The sequence below is a fragment of the Sphaeramia orbicularis genome, chromosome 3, assembly GCF_902148855.1.
Source record: "Sphaeramia orbicularis chromosome 3, fSphaOr1.1, whole genome shotgun sequence".
Classification (NCBI taxonomy): Eukaryota; Metazoa; Chordata; class Actinopteri; order Kurtiformes; family Apogonidae; genus Sphaeramia; species Sphaeramia orbicularis.
Genome location: NC_043959.1, coordinates 24,856,975 through 24,881,665, shown reverse-complemented (window position 1 = coordinate 24,881,665; position 24,691 = coordinate 24,856,975). Strand labels below are relative to the sequence as shown.

Sequence of the window (24,691 nt, the reverse complement as noted above, 5' to 3'; positions counted from 1 at the left end):
GTGAGTGTGTATGAGTGAGTGAGTGAGTGTGTATGAGTAAGTGAGTAAGTGACTGTGTGTGTGAGTACGTGAGTGAGTGAGTGTGTGTGTGTTGTGTTTATGAGTGAGTGAGTGAGTGAGTGTGTGTGTGAGTAAGTGAGTGATTGAGTGAGTGAGTGAGCGAGCAAGTGAGTGTGTGAGTAAGTGAGTGTGTGTGAGTAAGTGAGTGAGTGAGTAAGTGAGTAAGCGAGTGAGTGAGCAAGTGAGTGTGTGAATGAGTGAGTGAGTGTGTGTGTGATTGAGTGAGAGAGTGAGTGAGTGTGTGTGCGTAAGTAAGTGAGTGAATGAGTGAGTGAGCGAGCGAGCAAGTGAGTATGTGAGTGAGTGTGTGTGATTGAGTGTGTGAGTGAGTGAGCATGTGTGTATGAGTAAGTGTGTGTGTGTGTGTGTGTGTGTGTGTGTGTGTGTGTGTGTGTGTGAGTGAGTGAGTGAGTGAGTGAGTGAGTCCTCTAGTTTTGCCATAGCATGAATCAAAGGTTCAGATTAAATTCCATTGAAAATGAATGTGGGTTATTTTCATCCAAATATGGAAGCATGGGGTAGTAATACAAAAAGTACAATTTCACAAAACGTTTAAAGAGAAAAATAAAAATCTAAACAGCATGATGTCAGTAACGTGTTTCTTGAGGAACACCTGGAATAAGAAATAATAACTTCTCCTAATTACAAAGCTATTGCATGAAAACAACCTGACCGGGTCATTTTGACCCACGTATTCATCTAAGAGTGTAATGTCGTGTCTGTCTGGTATAAATAACCAGAGATGCACAGATGGAGGGAAATGCATGAATCTGTATTCCTCTCTGTGACCCAGCCTTGACCTAAATCCCAATTAACCAATCGTCTTCCTGGAGACTGAACAGGGAGCAGCAGCTGGAGAGAACATTTGTCGAAACGCACTCGGACTGCACTCTCCGGGGTCGCCGTGACATTTGCAAGGCATTCAATCATGTGTTTTACAGTGTGTGTCCCAGCTGAGTGGAGCTGGAGGGACTCGTACAGAATAACACAGGCAGATGAATCGGTGGCGTCTCGGTCGTCTGAAACCGGTGAATCTGAGCGTGAAGACACTTCCAGAGCGTTTCCCTTCTCGTAGCCTGTCCACAGCCTTTACGTGAACTCATCGACGCTCGGTGAACGGCTGCTGAACTCCATTTTCAGATGTCCTTCCCACACTTCGGGACTAAACGTTGCATGTGTGCATACTCCACAGATAAGCCCGGGCTGCTCAAAGTCAAGTTTATACCCGAAAAACATTTACGTTCAAAGTGAGAATGGGCTCTGGTGATAGCTAGATAAGCCAAATGTATACAGTCCTCAAAGCCTCATGGGTAATTACATTCCAGGCATATACAAATACTGTACCAACAATGCATTCATGAGGCGGTAATCTGCCCTGTCACCGCCACAGTGTTCTTACACAGAGAAACAAGTTAAAGTTGTCCTGAAGATGATACGCTTTTCTATGAGTGTTAAAAACCTGGCAATTCATTATCTAGTGCGTGTTGATACTTAATTAAGGAGACGCTCTTGTGAGGACTGGATTAGATTGGAAAAACATGTTCTTAGGTCTGTTTGGAGTGAGATTAGCAAAGCCTTTCCTCTCTGTGTCATTACCTTTCTTTGCACTGAGGCACAAAGCTCTTCAGTAGAGGCTCTACCAGGGAAAATGATGCTATAAACGCAATAAAACCCATTATTAACCCTTAAGTGGTGGAGTTAAAAAAATAAAAAAATGGGTTTTGATATATCAAAATTTCAAAAAAATTAGTACTGGGCAGCAATTAAAATTTTTAATCGCAATTAATCACGTAGACTTCTGCGATTAATCGTGATTAATTGCATAGTTATATTGGTGGTGGTGGTGGTGGGGGCGGCTGTTGCTGGCATCAACAGCGTGTATTGCCTTTAAGTGATATTTCAGACTTGAAGTACTCCAGTGATAAAAAATAATTCCACATTGCAGTGCTTCCAAACAACTTTGGCCTTATCAACCCCACCATCTGAAGACATTTAAAACTAGAAGCACTCGGAGAGCGCAGACCTCCGCCAAGGCTGATCAGTGGCCCCCCCCTGTGGGCCCCCCCCACGCCAAGGAGGTTATGTTTTTGCCAGGGTTTGTTTGTTTGTTTGTCTGTCTGTCTGTCTGTTTGTCTGTCCGTTAGTGTGCAACATAACTCAAAAAGTTATGGACAGATTTTGATGAAATTTTCAGGGTTTGTTGGAAATGGGCCCCCCCGTGGGCCCCCCCACCCCCAATCACCACCAAAATTTAATCATTTCTTCCTTATCCCATTTCCAACAAACCCTGAAAATTTCATCCAAATCTGTCCATAACTTTTTGAGTTATGTTGCACACTAACGGACAGACAGACAAACAAACAGACAAACAAACAAACAGACAAACAAACAAACAAACAAACAAACAAACAAACAAACAAACCCTGGCAAAAACATAACCTCCTTGGCGGAGGTAATGAAAATGTCCATGGAGAAGACCAGTACTTTTCTCCATGTTTATGTCCACACCAGTTTATTTCCGGTTGTGTGTGATTGACAGGAGTCTTAAGCCCACTAATAAGTATTAATACTAATAAGACCAATAATAAGTGATGTTCAGTTGTTAAAAGCATGCAAAGGGGGCCGTCTAGTGGTCGGAATGAGTTGCACTAACGCATGTTTTGTCATTTCGGTGTTACCGTAGTCAGTTCGGACATAAGAAGACACGTTTCTTTCACTCTGTTTGTATGGCCCCAAAAGCGTTTGCCTGTGAGTATTTTATGTTCAGTTGTCAGAATGAATAGTACAAAATATCTCTGATGTGAACCTTTGTTGCTGGATAAAAAGACGTTGTAAATTTTAAATTCATCTGTAAATGCTAATCGTTAGTGTGTCTATGGATTTTCCCATTCAAGTTAGCATTGAGCTAATCACATCATAAATCAGTAAAGGTTAGTTCAAAGGCTGGCATATTATACCTAAACACAACCAATGAATTTACATAAACTTAGCATGAGCCTGCATAAAGAATTAGCAACCCATCTCCGACTGTTAGCATAAACGAATTAGCTTAAACATGTTAATAACACACTGTAATAAACATATCCAAAATAACGTCATAAACATGTTTCTAACGGCACGTTTGCATGTGAAATTATTTAGCAAACAACAGAATGATTGATACATACAGGCGTTGCTTCTGCAGGAGTTAAACAAAGTTTGATTCAGCATTTCTCGGAAAGTTCGCTGGCTCTTCTCCTTTCAGCTACACCAGCACCGGCGTTTGGTTCTAGTGCGTGTGGAGCGTCAAAATAAAAGCATGAGTTTCAAAATAAGAGGCCATATGTATAAATGAACTAAGACTTGCTTGAAAGGCAGAATGGCATTAACGGGAGATTAAAGAAAATGGTCGGCGTTATTTAATGAATGCGTTAACGCAGTAATAACGCGTTAACTTGCCCAGCCCTAAAAAAATATATATCTTGGAAGTGGTTGGAGATAAAGTCATACTGTAAATGAGAAAAATATTGGATGTGACCCAAAGTTTATGATGGGAGTAAATGAATTAATCTAATTTGCATATTGTGACATCACAGGGCGGCGGCCATATTGGATCGTTCGACTTTTAGTCAAATCAAACTGAACAAATTTATTTGGAAGTTTTCTTCGGCTGTTTCTCAAATATTAAGACCTACCATATCAAATTGAATACCTTTTAAAGTCTTTTTTAAGGTATTAAATGTAGATTTGTAAATTCAAGACTTTTAAGACATTTTAAGACCCCGCGGAAACCCCTGCTATCAAAACTACAACTAAACAAGTGGTGCCACACACAACAAACCCCGCCCTTCGCACGAATTGTAGTTTATTTTGGCATCAATCCAGCTGATGTCATCATGTCTATACGTGTGCTGATGTCAGCATATCAATTGCCTCTAGATATGTATATACAGTATATGCCTCACTTCTTAAAACACATTTTTATAGACTTGCTTTTATGTGATGTCTGTCCCCTTTTTAACCTTAATTTTTAATTTTAATTTTTAAATTTGATCCTGTTTGATTATTAACTTGTTCATACATCTCTCTAATTGTGTTGCTTTTGTTTTAGTGTTTTTACTTGCTTCATGTATCCTGCTGTTGTGCCCTCTGTCAAAGCACTTTGTAAACTTTGTTTTTAAAGGTGCTATACAAATAAAGTTATTGTTATTATTATTATTATTATTATTATTATTATTATTATTATTATATATGTGCAAGTTTGAAGTAAATTGAAACAAAATTGATGTTTTATAGACTTTTGAAATTTCACCCATTATAAGTAAATAGGGAAAAAAAATGAAAAATTCATTAAAAATCTGAACTTTGACCTACTTTTCTTAAAATGTAATGACATCTATTCTGGGTCACTGGAAATCTATAAATCCAATTTGGTATGAATTCAACCAATAGTTTTGCTGCTCAAGTGTTAACAAACAAATAAAGAAACAAACCGAACCAAAACCAATACCCCATACCTCCCCTTTGGGGGGCGGGGTAATAAACATTACTTACTTACTATACCAGCTCAGGACCAGGCCTTTAAACTGGATTTTCTTCATCACTTTGAATAGAAACATGCTCTGAAATGGTGATAGGTTTGAAGGGGCACATGTCCGCCACCTATTGATGGGAGGTGGTAACAAGATTTGGCAACTCTATCTGGAGCTATGGTCTGTGTCATTCAGTTATGTTGGTTGTCACAATGTTGCAACTTTGGTGTTCAAAGGGTTAAACTTTCATCAAATTCATGCTGAGCAACATTTTGTTCATATTGGACCTTATAACCTCTACCGAATAAGTGGCGATCCAGTTCAGGGTCACATCTGAGCAGTGTTGTTGAAAACTCCTGATGTAGTTTAGACTGTTTGAGCCAAATGTTAAACTCAGAAACTAGAGGAACTGATGTAAACTGATGTGTGGATTTGTTACTGGTATTATTTGGGTGGACGTGGTGTATGACATTCTGTTCATGCTTTCTTTTCTTATATTCATCATTTAATAGGTCTTCTGTATTTTATTTTATTTTATTCTATATCTTATTTTATTGTAGTTTTGTTTGTTTGTTTTGTTTGTTTTTTCTCTCTCTTCTTCCCAGTTCACTCAGTTCTGGTTGTAGTTATTGTTACCATTATAATTATCATCATGGTTGTTACTGTTTGTATTGTTAATACTTTCTTGTGAGGGTCTTCGCCACCATCTCCTTCTTCTTTCTTGCTCTCTCCCCTACACCCACCCCCCAGGTCAGGTCTGACATCAAAATGTGGTTCAATAAAACTCATAATAAAGACAGTAGAATATCAAGGGGAGCTTCATATACTTTATGAAGTTACCCTTGGCAAAGCAAATTTGTTCACCAAAAGGCAGCCAGACTACCATTCTGCTGTTAGGATGCTGGACAAGACAAGTTACAAAAAAAAAAAAAAAAAAAAAAAAATTAAAAATTAAAAAAAAAACTAGAAGATGTTCCCTTTGAAAGTAAGTCTGGTGCAGTGGTTGAAGTCACAGTTCAGTCACGTCTTCTAAATGCTGAATAAAGGAGCCTCAGTTCTTCACTGTGTCTCCTTTAGTGCAAACATGTTGAATGAAAAAACATAGTGTTTTTCTTCAAGCAGTGTCTGAGGCCTTGTATCTCTCAGCAACAAAAGGCACCGGACCTTTATTTGACTGAGGTTTATATTAGATGGAGGTCTTCAATTCTATAATCCTCAGTTTTATAGGTAGAAATTGTTGTATTTAGTGTGAAATCTTCACTCCACTCTCAATTATACTGTTAACAGTACTGCCAAAACCCATTCAATGCAACATTTAATATACACTACATGGACAAAAGTATTGGGACACGTTGAATTCAGGTGTTTCTTTTCTAACAGGGGTCTGGGATACAAAACAATTTCCATCTCCACTTTAAGGAAACAAAAATAACAACAGTTTGTATTAATAATGTAATGTGGTATGAGGATCAAAATGTACTTAACCCACAAAGACCCAAACAGCCACTGACGACCAAAATTATCAACCAATATACAATGTTTAATAACTTCTGATCCATTAATCCTATCAATACATGTAAATACTTGGTGTAAAATACAGTTCGTCATCTTTTCATTGTCATCAGGTATGACCCATTTGGACATTCAGAGGCTCCGTAGTTACCGTGGAAACACCGTCATCTTCTACAACATTGACTCACGAGTCAATGTTGTAAAACCCATGAAAATGGATCAATGACAGTGGATGGAAACACTTGGTTTAATGTTCATTTAATGATATATTTTACTGAAAAAGTCACTTTTTTTTGCATTTTTTTTTTGTTTTGTTTTTGATATAATAATCCTCAACTTTACTCGGTGAATTAAATATAGGAAAATACATAATTTTCACTTAAGCCATAAATATCCAGTGGTAATTTTGTGGCAGTACCCAAATTATTTTTGTCTCTAGATTTAACTTCTCATAAATGATTTATCACCATTTATTACAATATTATCTTACGTATTTTGCTTTTTTTTTTCAGTGAAAATCATGTATTTTCCTATATTTAATTGACTGATCAGGTAGATGTTCATTAAAACACCAGAGTAAAGTTGAGGGTTATTATTAAAAAAAAAAAAAAATGCAGAAAAAAGTGACTTTTTCAGTAAACTACATCATTAACTGAACATAAATCAAGCGTCTCCATCCACTGTCACTGATCCAACTCCATGGGTTTTACTGGTGAATCAGTGTTGTAGAAGATGACGACATTTCAATGTTCACTGATCTAAACTGTTTCACACCTGTTGATCCACTAATCCTATCAATACATGTAAATAATCATTGTAAAATACAGTTTGTCATCTTTTCATGGTCATCGGATATGACCCATTTGGACGTTCAGAAGCTCCGTAGTTACCGTGGAAACACCGTCATCTTCTACAACATTGATTCACCAGTAAACCCATGGAGTTGGATCAATGACAGTGGATAGACACACTTGGTTTATGTTCAGTTAATAATATATTTTACTGAAAAAAAAAATCACTTTTTCTTCAGTTTTCTCTGTTTTTGATATAATAACCCTCAACTGTAATCAAAGCTTTCATGGACATCTATGTGGTCAATAAATAAAATATGGGGAACTAGGTGATTTTCATTTAAAAATGCAAAACACAGGGCATCTTATTATAATAAATGGTAGCAAATCAAAAGGTAAAAAGTAAAAAAAAAAAAATAGAGATACGAAAATACCAAATTCTAACTGAAAAAATGCAAAATACAGACAATAATATTATGATAAATGGAGATAAATCACTAAAGAAAGGTTAATAATGTGGGAACTACCACAAAAAGTAGCACTGGGTCTTCGTTAAATATGACCAATGATACTGTATTTTTCAAAATAGGGAAGTAGTTGCAAATAAATGTCTGTTACATTCTGCAGCAGATAGAAATAAAGATCCCATGAACTATTTCAGGAAATATATATATAATATTATGGCATATCAGCTTATTGTTGACCTGTTTGGAGTAGGCGGGCGGCAGACTGTCAAAGATACAGTGACTTCTGACATCCAGATTGCAGTGTACTGATGGAATAGCAATGCAGAGGACTCTACTACACCCCCTCTACTCTCCTCTGGAACACAAAGATGTTCCACCACACCATCAGGTTCCTAAAAAACCCTCAGAACAGAATCTATAGAAAGCCCCATCCCTTCTAATGTACTACCATTATGGGAAAAAAAATATATGTTCAGTAGTAACATCACCAGCTCTACATCTCTAGGAGATAATTTAAGAAAATCTCACTTTGTGGTTAAGATAGAAATGTGTGAACCAACAACAGGAGGGCTGACACCTCCAAACATTTCACCTCATTGTTCAAGAACAAGTATAAAAGCATTGAAAGTATTAAAAGAAGTGAGATCTCTGCAGATCTGGTCATGTTGAGACGTCTTTAACAACTCAGAGCAGCCATCGGAGAGGAAATGATACGACTGTTACTTAATGTGGCATTGGGGGTGTAATGTTTATAATTAGCAGTGTTCCACCGCCTCCTTTAAAATGTATAAAGACCCAAAAATCCACCGTCAACCAAAATCATCTACTGATGTAACTGTTTTATACATGTTGATCCACTAATCCTATCAAAACATGTCAATAATTGGTGTAAAATTTAGTTTGTCATCTTTTCAGGGTCATCAGATATGACTCATTTGGATGTTCAGAGGCTCCATAGTTACCGTGGAAACACTGTCATCTTCTACAACATTGATTCACCAGTAAAACCCATGGAGTTGGATCAATGACAGTGAATGGACACACTTCGTTTGTATTCAGTTGATGATATTTTTTTCTAAAAATGTCACTTTTTTGTCAGTTTTCTCTGTTTTTGATACAATAACCCTCAACTGTAATCTGCACTTTTATGGACATCTACGTGATCAATAAATTAAATATGGGGAAATAGGTGATTTTCATTTAAAAATGCAAAACAGAGGGCATCATATTATAATAAATGGTAACAAATCAAAAGGTAAAAGGTAAGAAAAAATAGAGAAAAAAAATTTGGGAACTACCACAAAAGTGCACTGGTCTTTATGGGTTAATAACCCTTAACTCTAATATGAGCTTTAATGAACATCTACTGTATATGATCAGTCAATTAAATATAGGAAAATACTTGGTTTATACTGAAAAAAACACAAAATATAGAAGAGAATATTATAATAGTGATAAATCACGCAAGAAAAGTTAAACAGAGAGAAAAAAATCATTTGGGAACTGCCCTAAAAGTAACACTGGGTATTTATGGGTTAAAGGTTAAATTCATTTTACTTCAGTTTCGCTACAACAAAAGTCCGTCAGTTGGTCGATTCTATGGAATCTGGTCAATACGAAAAATGACTGAACCCAGTTATACCAAAGCTAAGGTAGTTCAGCAAAGGCAGTAATGTCACATGGACACTGCTGCTGACTTGACGTCATCTGATAGGTTTTATTCTGTTTTATTTTGTTCTCATCTATTTTATTACCTCCGCCAAGGAGGTTATGTTTTTGCCAGGGTTTGTTTGTTTGTTTGTCTGTCTGTTTGTTTGTTTGTCTGTCCGTTAGTGTGCAACATAACTCAAAAAGTTACGGACAGATTTGGATGAAATTTTCAGGGTTTGTTGGAAATGGGATAAGGAAGAAATGATTAATTAAATTCTTGTGCTAACTTTCCAGGCTCTACATGGCCAGGCCCCTGCATACATTGCTTCCCTGATCCAGCCCTACAGCTCGACTCGTAGCTTGAGGTCTTCAGGACAGCACCTGCTGATGGTTCCATGCACCTGTTTTAGCACACGCGGTGACAGGTCTTTTAAAGCTGTGGCACCACGTCTATGGAATGACCTGCCTCTACACCTACGGTCCATGGACTCTGTAGAGAGCTTTAAGAAACACCTCAAAACCCTCCTGTTCAAAAAGGCTTTTTAGTCTCCCACCTGACCCAGGACCACCACAGACTGATTACACTCTATGTATTCATCATAACGTACTCCATGTGTCACCCCCCCCCCAGTCTCTCTATATCTCTATCGCTCTCTCTTTTCTCCTCCTTTACTCTCTCTCTCTCTTTAACCCCAACTGGTCAAGGCAGACAGCCATCCTTCAGGAGTCTGGGTCTGCTCGAGGTTTCTGCCCGTTAAAGGGAAGTTTTTCCTCACCACTGTCACCAATCACAAGTGTTTGCTCCTGAAGGATTCTGTTGGGTCTCTGTAAACTTAATTTGATTCTGATTTGAATTGATAAAGCACTTTGTGACTCTGTCTGTGAAAAGTGCTCTATAAATAAAATTTACTTTACTTTACTTACTTATTAAATTTTGGTGGTGATCGGGGGTGGGGGGGCCCACGGGGGGGGGCCACTGATCGTTAGTGTGCAACATAACTCAAAAAGTTATGGACAGATTTGGATGAAATTTTCAGGGTTTGTTGGAAATGGGATGAGGAAGAAATGATAAAATTTTGGTGGTGATCGGGGGTGGGGGGGCCCACAGGGGGGGCCACTGATCAGCCTTGGCGGATGTCTGCGCTCTCCGAGTGCTTCTAGTTTTATTACTTTTTTTTAGCTATTTTTGCTTTTTTCACCCTATTCATTCATGCTGCATACTGAGACCTGGGTAACTGTGTTTCATTCATCATGTCTAATGACTGAATGACAGTAAAACTGGGGGGGAACCCCTGTTAGAAAAGAAACACCTACATGACAGTAAAGCTGAGTCAACACTGGACAGATTACAGACACTCCCATGGAGGATTACACACTTTAAGCCTTTTTGTCATATTTTTAAAAAAAATCCCCCCCTCTGTTTTTTCTTGACGACACACACCTTGTATGTATGTATATATATATATATATATATATATATATATATATATATATATATATATATATATGTATCATCATCATCACCTCCACCCTCCTCCTCCTCCTCATCATTCTCATCACCCCCCAACAAAAAAAACAACCCCCCTCTGTTTTTTTGACAAATCGCACCCTGTATATATGTGTATGTGTAAATGTGTTTATATATATATATATATATATATATATATATGTATATATATATATATATATATATATATATATATATATATATATATATATATATATATGCCATTGCGAAAATATGTGTTTGTGTATATTTATATATGTATGAGTGTATATATAGATATTTTCATTTTATTGACTATTGTGAACATGGGTATTTTATGAGTATATATATTTTTACAAGTGAATGTATGTATGTGTAAATATGTATACGGTTAGTAAGTACAGATGTGTATATTTGTGTGGGGTGGGTTTAAGGCAAGTGTTTTGTAATACTGTGTGTGTGTGTTTCTGTTGTGTATCTGTGTGTGTATCTGTGTGTGTGTGTGTGTGTGTGTGTGTGTGTGTGTGTTCTTACTCGGACAGGCCATCATTCTGCAGGTCCTCATGAGCGGTGGGGAGGACAGTCCTGAACACACCTCCCAGTCCAGCGTCACCTGGTGGCCCGTGGCCGTCAGCTGGCGACACAGTGGATCTCTACGCTGGATCCCCAAACCACAGGACACGGAGCACTGCAGGAAAAAACAAACAAAACACACAGAAAACAAAAACAAGTAAACCATGATGGACTGGTTAAAAGCAAAGTGTCGGGTGGATCTCAGTTTGGGACTTCATAATGATCATGCATACCATACGACTGCAACTGACTCAATACTGCTACAAACTAATTGCACTTAATGTATTTATTGCATTTTAACTGTATTTTAATTGTATTTTAATTGCATCTTAAAATGTATTTTAAACTTTATTTTAATTGTCTTGGGGGGGGGGGGGGGGGGGGGGGCACTGATCTGCCTTGGCGGAGGTCTGCGCTCTCCGAGTGCTTTTCTAGTTCTATTCTGTTTTGCTCTTATCCATTTTTTTTTTAAACTATTTTTGTGTTTTTTCACCCTATTCATTCATGCTGCACACTGAAGCCTGGGTAACTGTGTTTCATTCATCATGTCTAATGACTGAATGACAGTAAAACTAGGGGGGAACCCCTGTTAGAAAAGAAACACCTGAATTCAACGTGTCCCAGTACTTTTGTCCATACAGTGTATGTATGTACGCTCATTGCTGGTTTGTTCTTCATTTCCTGCTGCTTTAGTTCATTTCATCTGTATCATAGTTAACAGTATTACCCTGTCATTCATATTAGCTGTTAGCGGCTTTGTCATGAATATTTCTGCACAGCTCAGAGCAAAATCTGTCTAGGAGGTCTGGAGGTCAAAACTGAGATTCACTTATGGCAAAAAAAAAAAAAAAAAAATCCAACCTTAGTTGAAGTGTTATGTCAGCTCTATTACATAAAAAGATGCAGGAGGACCAGAGGATACTGGGACGTGTTACCTTATATCTGATCCAGCCTCCTCCACTCACCTTGCCCCACTCTCCTCCTGCGATATAAGGCAGACAGTCGGTGTTCCTGCAGCCTCGGTCGGTGGCAGGTTTGACCCCCCAGCATTCGGTGTCTCCGAGCCTCCTGTAGGCCCCCGTGGACAGGAGCTGCTCGCAGTAGACCTTCCGCACCTGGACGCCGCCGCCACAGGTCTGGGAACACTGGGGAGACGGGCCGGGACAGCAGAGGTTAAGTCAGACTTTATGCCAAAGACAATGGGGAATAATGAGCGGTTGCCGTGCCGACCTGCTGCCAGGGCTCGGTCTCCCACTCGGCCGGACAGTCCACCTGGTTGCACGGCTGCAGGATGGGAGGTTTGAACTCCCTGCACTCGTCCTCTGAAACCGTGAGGATGTCCTGCTGGTCGACGGAGAGCAGACGCATACAAAACACGTTTCTGGTTTGTATGCCGACGCCGCAGGACGCTGAGCAGCTGGTCCACTCCGTCACCTCCCATCTGGACGAACGGGACACAAAACAACACGGCTGAAGGACTGCATGCACAACACACCATCCATGTGCTCATACTTTAATTAATAACAAGAGTGTGTGGTAGTTTTTATGCTGTTGTCTATTTGTGCATGCTGTTCCAGATTTGTCCAGCAGTCACCGCCAAAGCGTTCTGGCCATAGCAACGTGACTGTAAGGGTATTGTATTCCAAAATATCTCCCAAAATATTGGTCCTATCAACTTGCCGTTTTCGCTAGTCGGTTCCTTGACCAAAAGTACATAAGTATGACCAACTGCAGCAGTCAGCTCTGTATGGATTTTTTGTGAATCCTCGAACACACACACACATGCCCACACACCGAGGCCACTTTGCTTTTATAATATAGATTTTGTATTTACAGCAGTAGGTTCCAAACTCTTTCACCTACATTTATGAAAATAGTCAAATTCAAAACAAAAGTCTGACGTCGTCTGTTTCTGTGCCCCGTGTTTCTAAAAATGTTCATTTAGACATGAAATATCAAGCTTTTATCACATAATATTTAGTATTTAGAGTATGTCGTTTGATTTTGAAGGACTGGCAGTAATTATGTCAGAAATAAGTTCTGTTGGAAACATGGAAAAGTAAAAACAAAAACAGCAAATTTTACACATTTTCATATCTTATTTCAAATTAAAAGCTTCTGCAGAGTTGTGGTGACCTAATGGTACAGTATATCATCAGCATGCTGTAAAAGTAGAAGAAGATACATGCATATAGATCAGTGGTTCTTAACCTTGTTGGAGGTACTGAACCCCACCAGTTTCATATGCGCATTCACCGAACCCTTCTTTATTAAAAAATAAAATATGATTTTTTTCCAAATTCAAGACACAGGTATATGTTTTACTGGTGCCCAAAATGAACCGTGCATTAACATCACTGTGTTCAAAGAACAAAACCAATACAGTGCATGAACTTACAACAAATTCCATACGTTTTCACAAAGACATGACCTTTTTTAATACTACCACACTGAAATGGTTTTAATTTTTGTATTCCAATAATGAACTTATTGTATTTATGCTATTTATCATTTTTAACATTTTAACACACACCCATCACCTAATTTCCATCAGGCTACAATAATAATGAATATTTACTGCAAATCAGTGTGACTTCTGCTGTTGCCTTTGAGAGACCAGTTCAGAAATGCATGGCTTCACCTTGGCAAGTGCCACTCTCTTGTCATTTTCACAGCAAAGTCTGTTCCTTTTCTTCGTTTTTATGTCCAGCATCCTTATTACGGCACCAGCTCAGCTTTAGTGTAATACGATTTCTCCATCTGCGACAGTGCGTCGGTTGTCACATGATTGTAACTGACCAGTGCGGTGACCGAAAATGTAAACAAACGCTACACATGGCTGCCTCCGTGGTTAACAGGAAGTAGCAAAAGTCATAACAACGATGTGGAAAATACTCAAATAATTCATCGTCAGACGAGTGGAAGAGATTAGAAACACTTCCGGATGTGTTGTAGTGCTATAAGCAACAACAATACACCGCGTATATTGGATGTCAATCAGAGAAAGAGTCTCCGAAGCCGTTTGTTTACACACACAGACCTAGCCCGACACACACACCCGACTAATGAGTCTAGTGTGTGTCTTGACCTCCGCCGAACCCCTGAGACTGACTCACCGAACCCCTAGGGTTCGATCGAACCCAGGTTAAGAACCACTGATATAGATAGATAGATAGATAGATAGATAGATAGATAGATAGATAGATAGATAGATAGATAGATAGATAGATAGATAGATAGATAGATAGATAGATAGATAGATAGATAGATAGAACTATGTGTACATTTAATAATTTCATTTATACTGCTGCATAAAAATCTTAATTATCTCAATGTTTCAATTGTATTTTAGAGTCAATGTGCTTTAAAAACAAAAAATCTGACTTAAATATCGGCCTAAAAAATCAGCTGTAGATAGATAGATAGATAGATAGATAGATGGATAGATAGATAGATATAATCATGCTTCTCATCCTCATAATCAGTATCATCATCCTTCTCCTTCTCTTTTTCCTCTTCCTCATCCTCATCATACTTATCATCTTCAACATCATCATAATCACTGTCATCATCATCATCATCCTCATCCTCATCTTCACCCCCATTCTCTTCCTCCTGCTTCTCCTCCTCCTCATCTTCATCATCATGCAGTATTTTAACAACATAACCTCCTGCTGTTGATGGAGGAGGTTTTTTTTTTTTTTTCATAATGAAGCTCCATAAACACTAAAACACTGATAAACTCTTCCACTTGCTGTTCTGAATGTATTATCTGATGCTTTTTTCCCTACCTCCTGTAGTGTAATATTTACATACGGCTAATACAGGATTTATGTTTCTTTCTTGTATTGATTCAGTAAATATCACAGCCTCACTGGTCCACAAACATAATTACTTACTAAATCTCTTTCCAGCACATTTATTCATATTTAACTGTTTCAATGCCAAAGAACCCACTTTGAAATATTTCAAGGATCTGTCAAATTTCTGGCATTTCTACTGAAAATGCAAATTAAAGCAGTTGGCTCAAAATGCACCGACTGAACATAATGCGTCAATAATCATATCTTCTATACTGTTATAGAGGGGAGGAGTTAGTTAACCCAGGGGTGTCCAAACTTTTTTTCAAGAGGGCCAGATCTGATAATGTGGACATTGCCAGGGGCCAGTGGTCCCTTCAGACATTTTTTAAACAGTAAAAATTACATATAAATGCGCTGTTCTACAACAATTTTATTTTCATTGTCACAATATCATTTTTTTAAATGGCAATGTAACCAAATCTAAGCCACTCAGGTGTGAACAAATTAAAAAAAAAACAAAAAACAGTTCTGCCTTCCTTTCACATCTGGAGTCAGATAACATAGAACAAACTGTATAGAGTATCTTAAACTTCCAAGTTGATAAAAATCTTAACCCCACATTTATTTTAAACATGACTTATATGAGTAGTCATTAGTCATATATTACTCAGTAATGCAAAGTCTGTTAACGTTTAAGATGAAAACCTATGACTCTTACTCTTGTCTTTCACAAAATCATTCAGAAAGTAATATTTTGTGTCACATCTACAAGTACATAACACCAGCAGTTAGAGGCAACTAACCTGGCAACTTGGTAGCCTGCCCTGGTGGTGAATTCACTGAACTCCCAGGTTCACATGAAGAGTCACTGTTATGAGTTTAAAGCAGCTTGAATTTGCTTCACTTTTTCGGAACGCTCACTCCCTGCTAGCTTGTCGTATGCGTTAGCATGTTTTGTCTGCTCGTGTCTCTTTTACATTGAATTCCTTAAACAAGGCAACAGTCTCTTGACAAATTAGGCAAACACAATCGCCTCGATTTTCAGTGAAAAAAAATTGTAATTCCCATCTCTCCTGGAAGCGGCGGCCCTCACTGTCAACTTTCGTTTTTTTATTTACAGGCGCCATGGTTAGAAATTAGCGAAAAAGGTTCACGGTAAGGTCACAGAGCCAGATAGAGTTAGAGTGGTGCTGCCACCATGAGGTGGAAGGACAAACTGCATTTTGAACCTTTTATGATTCATGGACTCGGTTCAACAGTCCAAGCGGGCCATAAATAATATAATATAAAACCCAAGTAGTGGGCCGTATAAAATCTGACCTTGGGCCGTGATTGGCCCCCGGGCCGGACTTTGGATATGCCTGAGTTAACCCTTTAAGACCTGGAACTGTTTTTCTCCTTTAACCTTTCCTAAGTGATTTAGCTTACTATTTTCTTTACAATTTATTTAGCTTTACTATTTCCTCTGCATTTTGTATTGTTTCAGTAAAAATCCAGTATTTTCTTGTATTTAATTTACTGATTGTGTAGATGTTCACAAAAACTCAGATTAATTTTAAAGACCATTATATCAAAAAAAAGAGAAAACTGAAGAAAGAGGGAAATTTTCAGTCAAATCTATCATTAACTGAACATAAAAACAAGTCTCTCCATCAACTGTCATTGATCCAAGTCCATGGGTTATAGTTGTGAATCAATGTTGTAGAAGATGACGGTGTTTCCACGGTAACTACGGAGCCTCTGAACGTCCAAATGGGTCGTATTTGATGACTATGAAAAGACGACAAACTGTATTTTACACCAATTATTTACATGTATTGATAGGATTAGTGGGTAAAAAGTTATTATAAAGTTTACATCAGTAGATGCTTTGGTGGCTGTTTTTTTTTTTTTTAGATCCTTGAGGGTTAAGTAAACACACTGATCTACACAATACACTGAAAGAGCTGAACATGAACGCAAACTGAGCTGCAATTATTGTAAGTTTCATTACAATTACAGATGTCTATAAACTATATGGACAAAAGTATTGGGACATATTATGGCTACAGCTATAAGATGTCCTGTTCATGTTGATTTGAGAGAAAAACTTGAATATTTAAAGTTTAATGGAAGAGCATGAAAAATATTGTAGAAATTTAGAGTTAGGACATTTAAAATTGTATTCATGGATAAAAAAAAACAAAAACAAAACAAAACAAAATCAATGTTGAGAGAATATAATAGCCCAGTGGCTTAGCTGAATGTTTGTGCACTTTTGGAAACAAATTTGATCTTTGGCACAGTTATACATATGACCATTGCGAATCATTCTGGATATGGAAACACCTCGACAGCTCCCCTTGGTGGCAGCTGGCGCCACCTACATGTACAAAATTGCCCCTAGTGGCCAGTAGGAATGTCGTACAGACATGAAACAAATGCCAAAATGTTGGTCTCATCGAGCCCGACAAATCATACATTCACACCCATAAGCTAACTCCAACAGGAAGTTGGCAATCTGCCTCTGAATGTATTCTAAAATCAAAGAATTAACAAGACAAGACTCTTTCCACCATCACTGCTTATTCAGTTCAAACTTTTATGACACATTTTATATATTAATATGTTCAGGAGACTCTCTGCTTTCCTCTAGTCCAATCATTTTTGAGATAGGATGTACGGTTATGGATTAATCGCAGTTTGTTTCACAGGATAGCTGTGTTTTTACAGAGGGGATTTTTCTGTGTTTTTAGTAAAAAACATCAGTTTACACAAAATTAACCAATGCAATGATATTTATCCCAATATCAAACTCTTTTTTTTTTTTCATGCTGATTTGAGTTTATAGATATCAATATTTTCTTAAAGTTTAATGGGAGATTTTTCTTTCTAAGTGAGATGTGAAGAAAGTAGATGGTTAATTGTGGTAGAAAATGATTATTTACAGTCAGAGCAGGAAAAATATTTTAGAAATTTAGAGGTTAATGATGGTTTAAAAATAAAATTATGTTGAGAGAAATTAAGTAAAAAACATCTCTGAGGCATTTTGGAAGCAAAGATAACAATTTAAACCAAACTAACCAATGCAATGATATTTATCCAAATATCAAACTTGTTATGTATCCTAGACCCATGTTAGAAAAGAAACACCTGAATTCAACGTGTCCCAATATTTTTGTCCATATAGTTTATAAATAGTAATATTTCCTTCAAGTTTAATGGGAAATTTTCCTTCCTAAATGAGATGTGAAGAAAGTAGATGTTTATTTGTGTTAGAAAATTATTATTTACAGTCAGAGCGTGAAAAATATTTTAGAAATTTAGAGGTAGAGCATTTAAAATCATAGTCACGGATAAAAATAAATAAATAAATGTTGAGAAAAAATTAAGTCAAAACAATCTCTGAGACATTTTGGAAGCAAAGATAAGAATTTAAACTAAACTAACCAATGTAATAATATTTATCAGAATATAAAATTATATTGTAACGCTTGTCATTATTGTTTTGTATCCCAGACCCGTTAGAAAAGAAACACCCGAATTTAACGTGTCCCAATACTTTTGTCCATATAGCGTATGTAAAAGTGGCAGAGTGGAAGGAGCTATAAGACAGATAATCCATCTCACATTCAGGGTGTCAGGCTGCAGACTGTGTGTATGTGAGTGTTTGAGGCTGTGCACTCTGCAGCTGCTTCCTGGAAATGTCCATTAGAGGAGGAGGATCAGTAAATCACTGTGTGTGAATCAGACATGCCTCCAGCCTCCCACAACTACTAGCTGGGCAAATATCCATCTGCTGCCTGGAAATACAAGGACTGGGAGTGGACGTGCACACACACACCAAGGTTATTATCATTAACGAAAACTAACGAAATGATGAAAACTACAGGGTGGGGAAGCAAAATTTACAATGAACATTTAGTTGTTTTTTCCAAGCAGGCACTGCGTCAATTGTTTTGAAACCAAACATATATTGATGTCATAATCATACCTAACACTATTATCCATACCTTTTCAGAAACTTTTGCCCATATGAGTAATCAGGAAAGCAAACGTCAAAGAGTGTGTGATTTGCTGAATGCACTCATCACACCAAAGGAGATTTCAAAAATAGTTGGAGTGTCCATAAAGACTGTTTATAATGGAAAGAAGAGAATGACTATGAGCAAAACTATTACGAGAAAGTCTGGAAGATACTATTAAAGAAGAATGGGAGAAGTTGTCACCTGAATATTTGAGGAACACTTGCGCAAGTTTCAGGAAGCGTGTGAAGGCAGTTATTGAGAAAGAAGGAGGACACATAGAATAAAAACATTTTCTATTATGTCAATTTTCTTGTGGCAAATAAATTCTCATGACTTTCAATAAACTAACTGGTCATACACTGTCTTTCAATCCCTGCCTCAAAATACTGTAAATTCTGCTTCCCCACCCTGTAGAGTTTTAAAAACATTTTCGTTAACTGAAATAAATAAAAACTATAATTACAAGAAAAAAAAACGATAACTAACTCAAACTGTATTGTGTGTTTACAAAACTAACTACAACGTATAAAAATGATAGATAAAATTCCCTTCGTTTTCGTCTTTGTCAATGTCGGATTGATACGAAATTGATTTATTTCGCTCTTGCAATTTTAGCTAGCGGCACCGTATGAAACTTCACAGTCCGTCACTTCTCGTCACTTGTCGTTTAGTCGTCTTCTCGTCCCCACTCTACCTGGAAACATGGAGACTAAAGTTGAGAGAAAGCAGCAGAGTCCTGTATGAGATTTATTGAATATGACGGTGAAGAAGATAAAAGATACGACAAAACTAAAATTAATACTAAAACTAAACTAAAACTAAGCATTTAGAAAAAAAAAAGAAAACTAATAAAAACTAGAAAAGCACTCTGAGGGTGTATTCACACCTACCACGTTTGGTCCATTTAAAACGGACCAGAGTTCGTTTCCCCAGAAAGACTTTTTTTTAGGTGTGAATACAAACATGCGAACTCTGATTCGAACCAAACAAGCAGACTCTGGGCCGGTTCACTTCTGGTGTGAATATAACCGACCTCGAACCGAACCAAACCAAGGAATCTTGCGCCTTTTTGTGCTTGACGAGCCACCGTAGCTGCTGGAAGTAGCCGAGGTTTACGGGTGGTCAGAGCTAACAGCAGCAGCCATGAGCCGTGGACAGACATGGAGCAATAAGGAAACTGAATGTGCCACTGACATTTGGTCAGATGCCCGTATTATGAAACTGGCTCCGACTGAGCTTTTCTTGAGTGTTAACGTTATTTTCGTAAATTTGTGTCAGTAAAAATACAATTTATATTCCGAAAATAATAACTGTATGTAGGAGCACCACGTCTATTTTCATCAACACCAGCCGTCTCTGATTGACCCCGCCCCCGACTTTTCTGTCCAATGCTAGCGCAGTTTGTCACATGCGTGCTTCTGTTCACGCGTTTTGGTCCACTAGCAAAAAGTGCAACGTGAATGCGATCCGACCCAAAGTAAAAAATAAAGTCCGCATTTGATCCAAATCAAATAAGTGGACCAAAGGACTTTCCAGGTGTGAATACACCCTGAGAGTGCAGATCTCCACCAAGACAGATCAGTCACACACACACACACTGCCCCATCACCACCCAAATTTAATCATTTGTTCCTTGTGCCAGTATCAACATTTCCTGAAATTTTCATCCAAATCCGTCCATAACTTTTTGAGTTATCTTACACAGACAGACAGACAAACAAACCAATGCCGGCAAAAACATAAGCTCTTTGGTGGAGGTAACTAGTAAACCTGTTCTAAAAACGAATTAAAACTTACTGAATTAGAGGAAAAAAAAAGTCAAAACTAAACTAAAATGAACTAGAAAAGCACTCGGAGAGCACAGACCTCCACCAAGGCAGATCAGAAACCAAAGCTGGCAAAAACATAACCTCCTTGGCGGAGGTAAAAATCCAAAACTATTATAACCTTGACACACACACACATAGATGCACAAATAAAAGTACACACAGGTTGTTTTATAAAATGTTACTTTCGACCCCTGATTAGTGACTGAAAACTTTTACACAATTTATTCATTAAGTCTGTGAGTAATCCTTCTCATCATGTCTCATTTTTTGAAGCTTAGTCACACTGGTTTATTTCCAGATGCATTTTGCCCATTTAATGTGTTGTCATCTCGTGTCCTGTTGTTATTCTCAGTCCAACAAACTTTTTTCCTAATTTATATTTGTTTATTTATATTATTACAATTCCTCTTTTTTTTCCTCTAATTTTTTTCTTGTTTTCCTTTCTTTTTTTTTTTTTTGTAACTTATATTTTATTAGTTTTAAAAGAACAACAACAAAAAGAAAACACAACAACATAAATAAGTCTGGGCAGCACAGTCTTATCAATTCTATTGCTTATATAATGTCCATTTTTTTCCACTTTTTGTTCATTTGTGGTTCTTGTAGTCTCAATCTGTGTGTTAGTTTTTCCATCAGAAATATGTCCTCGATCGTAGTTATCCATTGATCCTTTGATGGTACGTTCATCTTCCCCCAATTCCTTGTTATACATTTTTTTGCAGCTATCAACATCACCTTTATCAAATATTTATCGTATTCACGTATAGTGCCATCACCAAAGTTGCACAAATAAAGAATTTCAAGTTTCTTTGGAATTGTGTATCCTAAGACTTGACATATGACATTGCAGATCATTTCCCAATATTCCGAAAGTTTCCAACATTTCCAAAAAAACACGAGAATGGTCAACATCCATCTCCCCGCATTCTCTCCAATATTCCTGATGCCTCTGTAACTGTTTACTTTTAAACTTGGGTGGAATAAAAAATCTTATAAGGTTTTTCCAGGCAAATTCCCTCCATGTCCGAGAGCTAGTAGTTGTATGATGTAATTTCCACATGTTTAGCCGATCTATATTATCAATTTCTATGTCAAATTCTCTTTCCCATTTCACTTTTACATAGTAAGTTGTTTGCTATTTTCCTTTCTTACTTCCATATACACATGTATTTCCCTTTCCCTTTGCAACTTGTTCAGCCATTCATAAAGACCGTTGTTACATAATTAATCCCATGATGCACTGAGGTTTTCAGACTGAGCACATGCATTTAGAGGCGCTGAAGGTGTAGACACTAGGCATGATGGGTAATTACTTCTACACTCATTAGACCGCATGACCTTTATCCATTGAAACACAGTCCAGTCTTTACGCTCAATTAAACTGATGGTTGTTGGGGAAATGAGAAGCTCCTAACTGTGTCAGTTAAAGGGTTAAAGAACGGAAACATTTAAATCACTGTAGGACTCACGGAATGAGAGGATCTGAAATAAACTATATGACAAAAGTATTGGGACATGTTGAATTCAGGTGTTTCTTTTCTAACAGGGGTCTGGGATACAAAACAATAATGATAAATGTCAAAATATAGTTTTATATTGGGATAAATATCATTGCATTGGTTAGTTTTGGTTTCAATTGTTATCTTTCTTCCAAAATACATCAGAAATGGTTTTTACTAAATTTTTTGATTTGGGAAAAAAAAATAATAATAATAATAATAATTTCTTATCCATGACTATGATTTTAAATGTTCTACCTCTAAATTTCTAAAATATTTTTCGTGCTCTGACTATAAATAATAATTTTTTACAACATCTAAACATCTACTTTCTTCACATATCACTGAGGAAGAAAAATCTCCCATTAAACTTTAAGGAAATAATGATGTTTAGAAAGTATATGGACAAAAATATTGGGACACATCATGGCTACAGCTGTAAGATGTCCTATTCATGCTGATTTGAGATAAAAACATCAATCTTTCCTTAAAATTTAATGGGAGATTTTTCATCCTAAGTGAAATGTGAAGAAAGCAGAAAGTTAGTTGTGATAGAAAACTATTATTTACAATCAAAGCATGAAAAATATTTTAGAAATTCAGAGGTAGAACATTCAAAATCACAGTCATGGATAATAAATACATAAATAATGTTGAGAGTAATTAAGTAAAAAAACATCTCTGGGGCATTTTGGAAGGAAAGATAACAATTTAAACCAAACTAACCAATGTAATTCAATGATATTAATCCCAATGTAAAACTATATTACAACATTTATTTTTGCACTACAGTTCAGGTACTGAAGTAATTGCAGCGATTAATCACTGTTGTGTTTTGTGCAGTTTTTTCCATATGTTTACACACATTTATTGTTCTTGTTTTGAGGAGAATAAAATGTTATTTCATAAGAAAATGTTTTATGTTCTTCTTCATTTTTAGGCTACAGACTAGTCCACATAATGTACCGTGATGTTTTTGGTCCAATTCCAGCATTTGCCTAATGTCACCTCTCATGTCATATACAGGGGTTGGACAAAATAATGGAAACACCTTCACCTCAAGATGATAATGCCCCAATCCATACAGCTAGAATTGTTAAAGAATGGCATGAGGAACATTCTAATGAAGTTGAGCATCTCGTATGGCCGGCACAGTCCCCAGACCTCAACATTATTGAGCATTTATGGTCAGTTTTAGAGATTCAAGTAAGACGTCGATTTCCACCGCCATCGTTTCTAAAAGAGTTGGAGGGTATTCTAACTGAAGAATGGCTTAAAATTCCTTTGGAAACAATTCACAAGTTGTATGAATCAATACCTAGGAGAACTGAGGCTGTAATTGCCGCAAAAGGCGGACCTACACCATATTAAATTATATTTTGTTGATTTTTTAAGGTGTTTCCATTATTTTGTCCAACCCCTGTATTTAGCTCACACATTTTAACTAACTATTCTTTTTTACAGTGAGGTAATTGTTACTGCTGCACCAATTAAACACCTTTAAAATTGAATGTCAATCATCACATGTAGCCTATTTAGTCATTAAAACATTGGTGTTTCAAAATAATGCAAAAAATATAAAAGAGCCAGTCTTTTGAACGGCTCCCTTCAAAGAGCCAAAAGTCCCATCACTAACTACTATAATGTTCTATAGTTTGTTATTATAGTGGATTTATACATGTACGAGCGCTGTATTATTAGCTGCATTAAATCCTTTCCTGGAGCAGCGTGTCGACAGCACAGCTACTGCGACAGGGGAATAAAAATAAGTTTGCTGCCACTAATACTAACATGGAGCTGCCCACTGGCTTCAAATCTGACTGGCTTTGTTTCATTAAAGCACAGTTCAGTCAAATACCTACCACTGGGAGCTAGCTCAAGATTTTTTTTTTTTTTTTTTTTTTTTTTTCCCAATTAGGAACTGGAAAGTTTTACAAGCTGAGAATCTTGTCATGTGGCCAAGTTTTGTACTGTCAATACGTCAGGGATACTCAACACTTCAGCTGCTCCTGCGTCCAGTAAAAACATGATTAGCTGAAAGAAAGTTGATTTAATTAGGAACAAGCATCCGTTTTAGTCGCGGATTATATAATCAGAACTCTGTCGCTGGGGAAGAATGTCCGCCTTTCTGCAAACCACAGATATGTATAATGTCAACATCTGCGAGCCAAAAATACGTCTCATGTCAACATGTCTACACAGATGATATATCCATGTTTTACCTTCTAGGCCGAACAAGATCCTAGACTTTGAAACCAGACGTATTTAACCCTTAAAGGATGCTTGCTCTTTATCCAAATAAAAATTCCAGACTTTTTCCAGAATTTTTTTAAAACTGCTATTTTTTTCCCCAGACCTTGACTTTATGTACTTATATACTTTTTATACCCAGTTTTTTATATGAACGTTTACCAGATCTATGTCTTCATGTACAAATATGTTTACTTAAAGGTAGGGTAGGAGAAGTTTTCCTGAAGCATTTTTTACAATATTGCTTAAAATC

The 24,691-nt window shown here is 37.1% G+C and overlaps 1 protein-coding gene across 1 annotated transcript in view; it reads right to left on the bottom strand.

Annotated features, from left to right (window-relative positions):
• adamtsl3 (ADAMTS-like 3) overlaps positions 1–24,691 on the bottom strand; it is a 786,695-nt gene that overhangs the window by 118,241 nt on the left and 643,763 nt on the right. The window contains exons 18-20 of the mRNA XM_030126022.1: positions 12,281–12,491; positions 12,016–12,195; positions 11,012–11,165 (exon numbers count right to left, since the gene is read on the bottom strand). Of these exons, the coding sequence (XP_029981882.1) occupies positions 11,012–11,165; positions 12,016–12,195; positions 12,281–12,491 (545 nt within the window). The remainder of the gene's footprint in view (positions 1–11,011; positions 11,166–12,015; positions 12,196–12,280; positions 12,492–24,691) is intronic.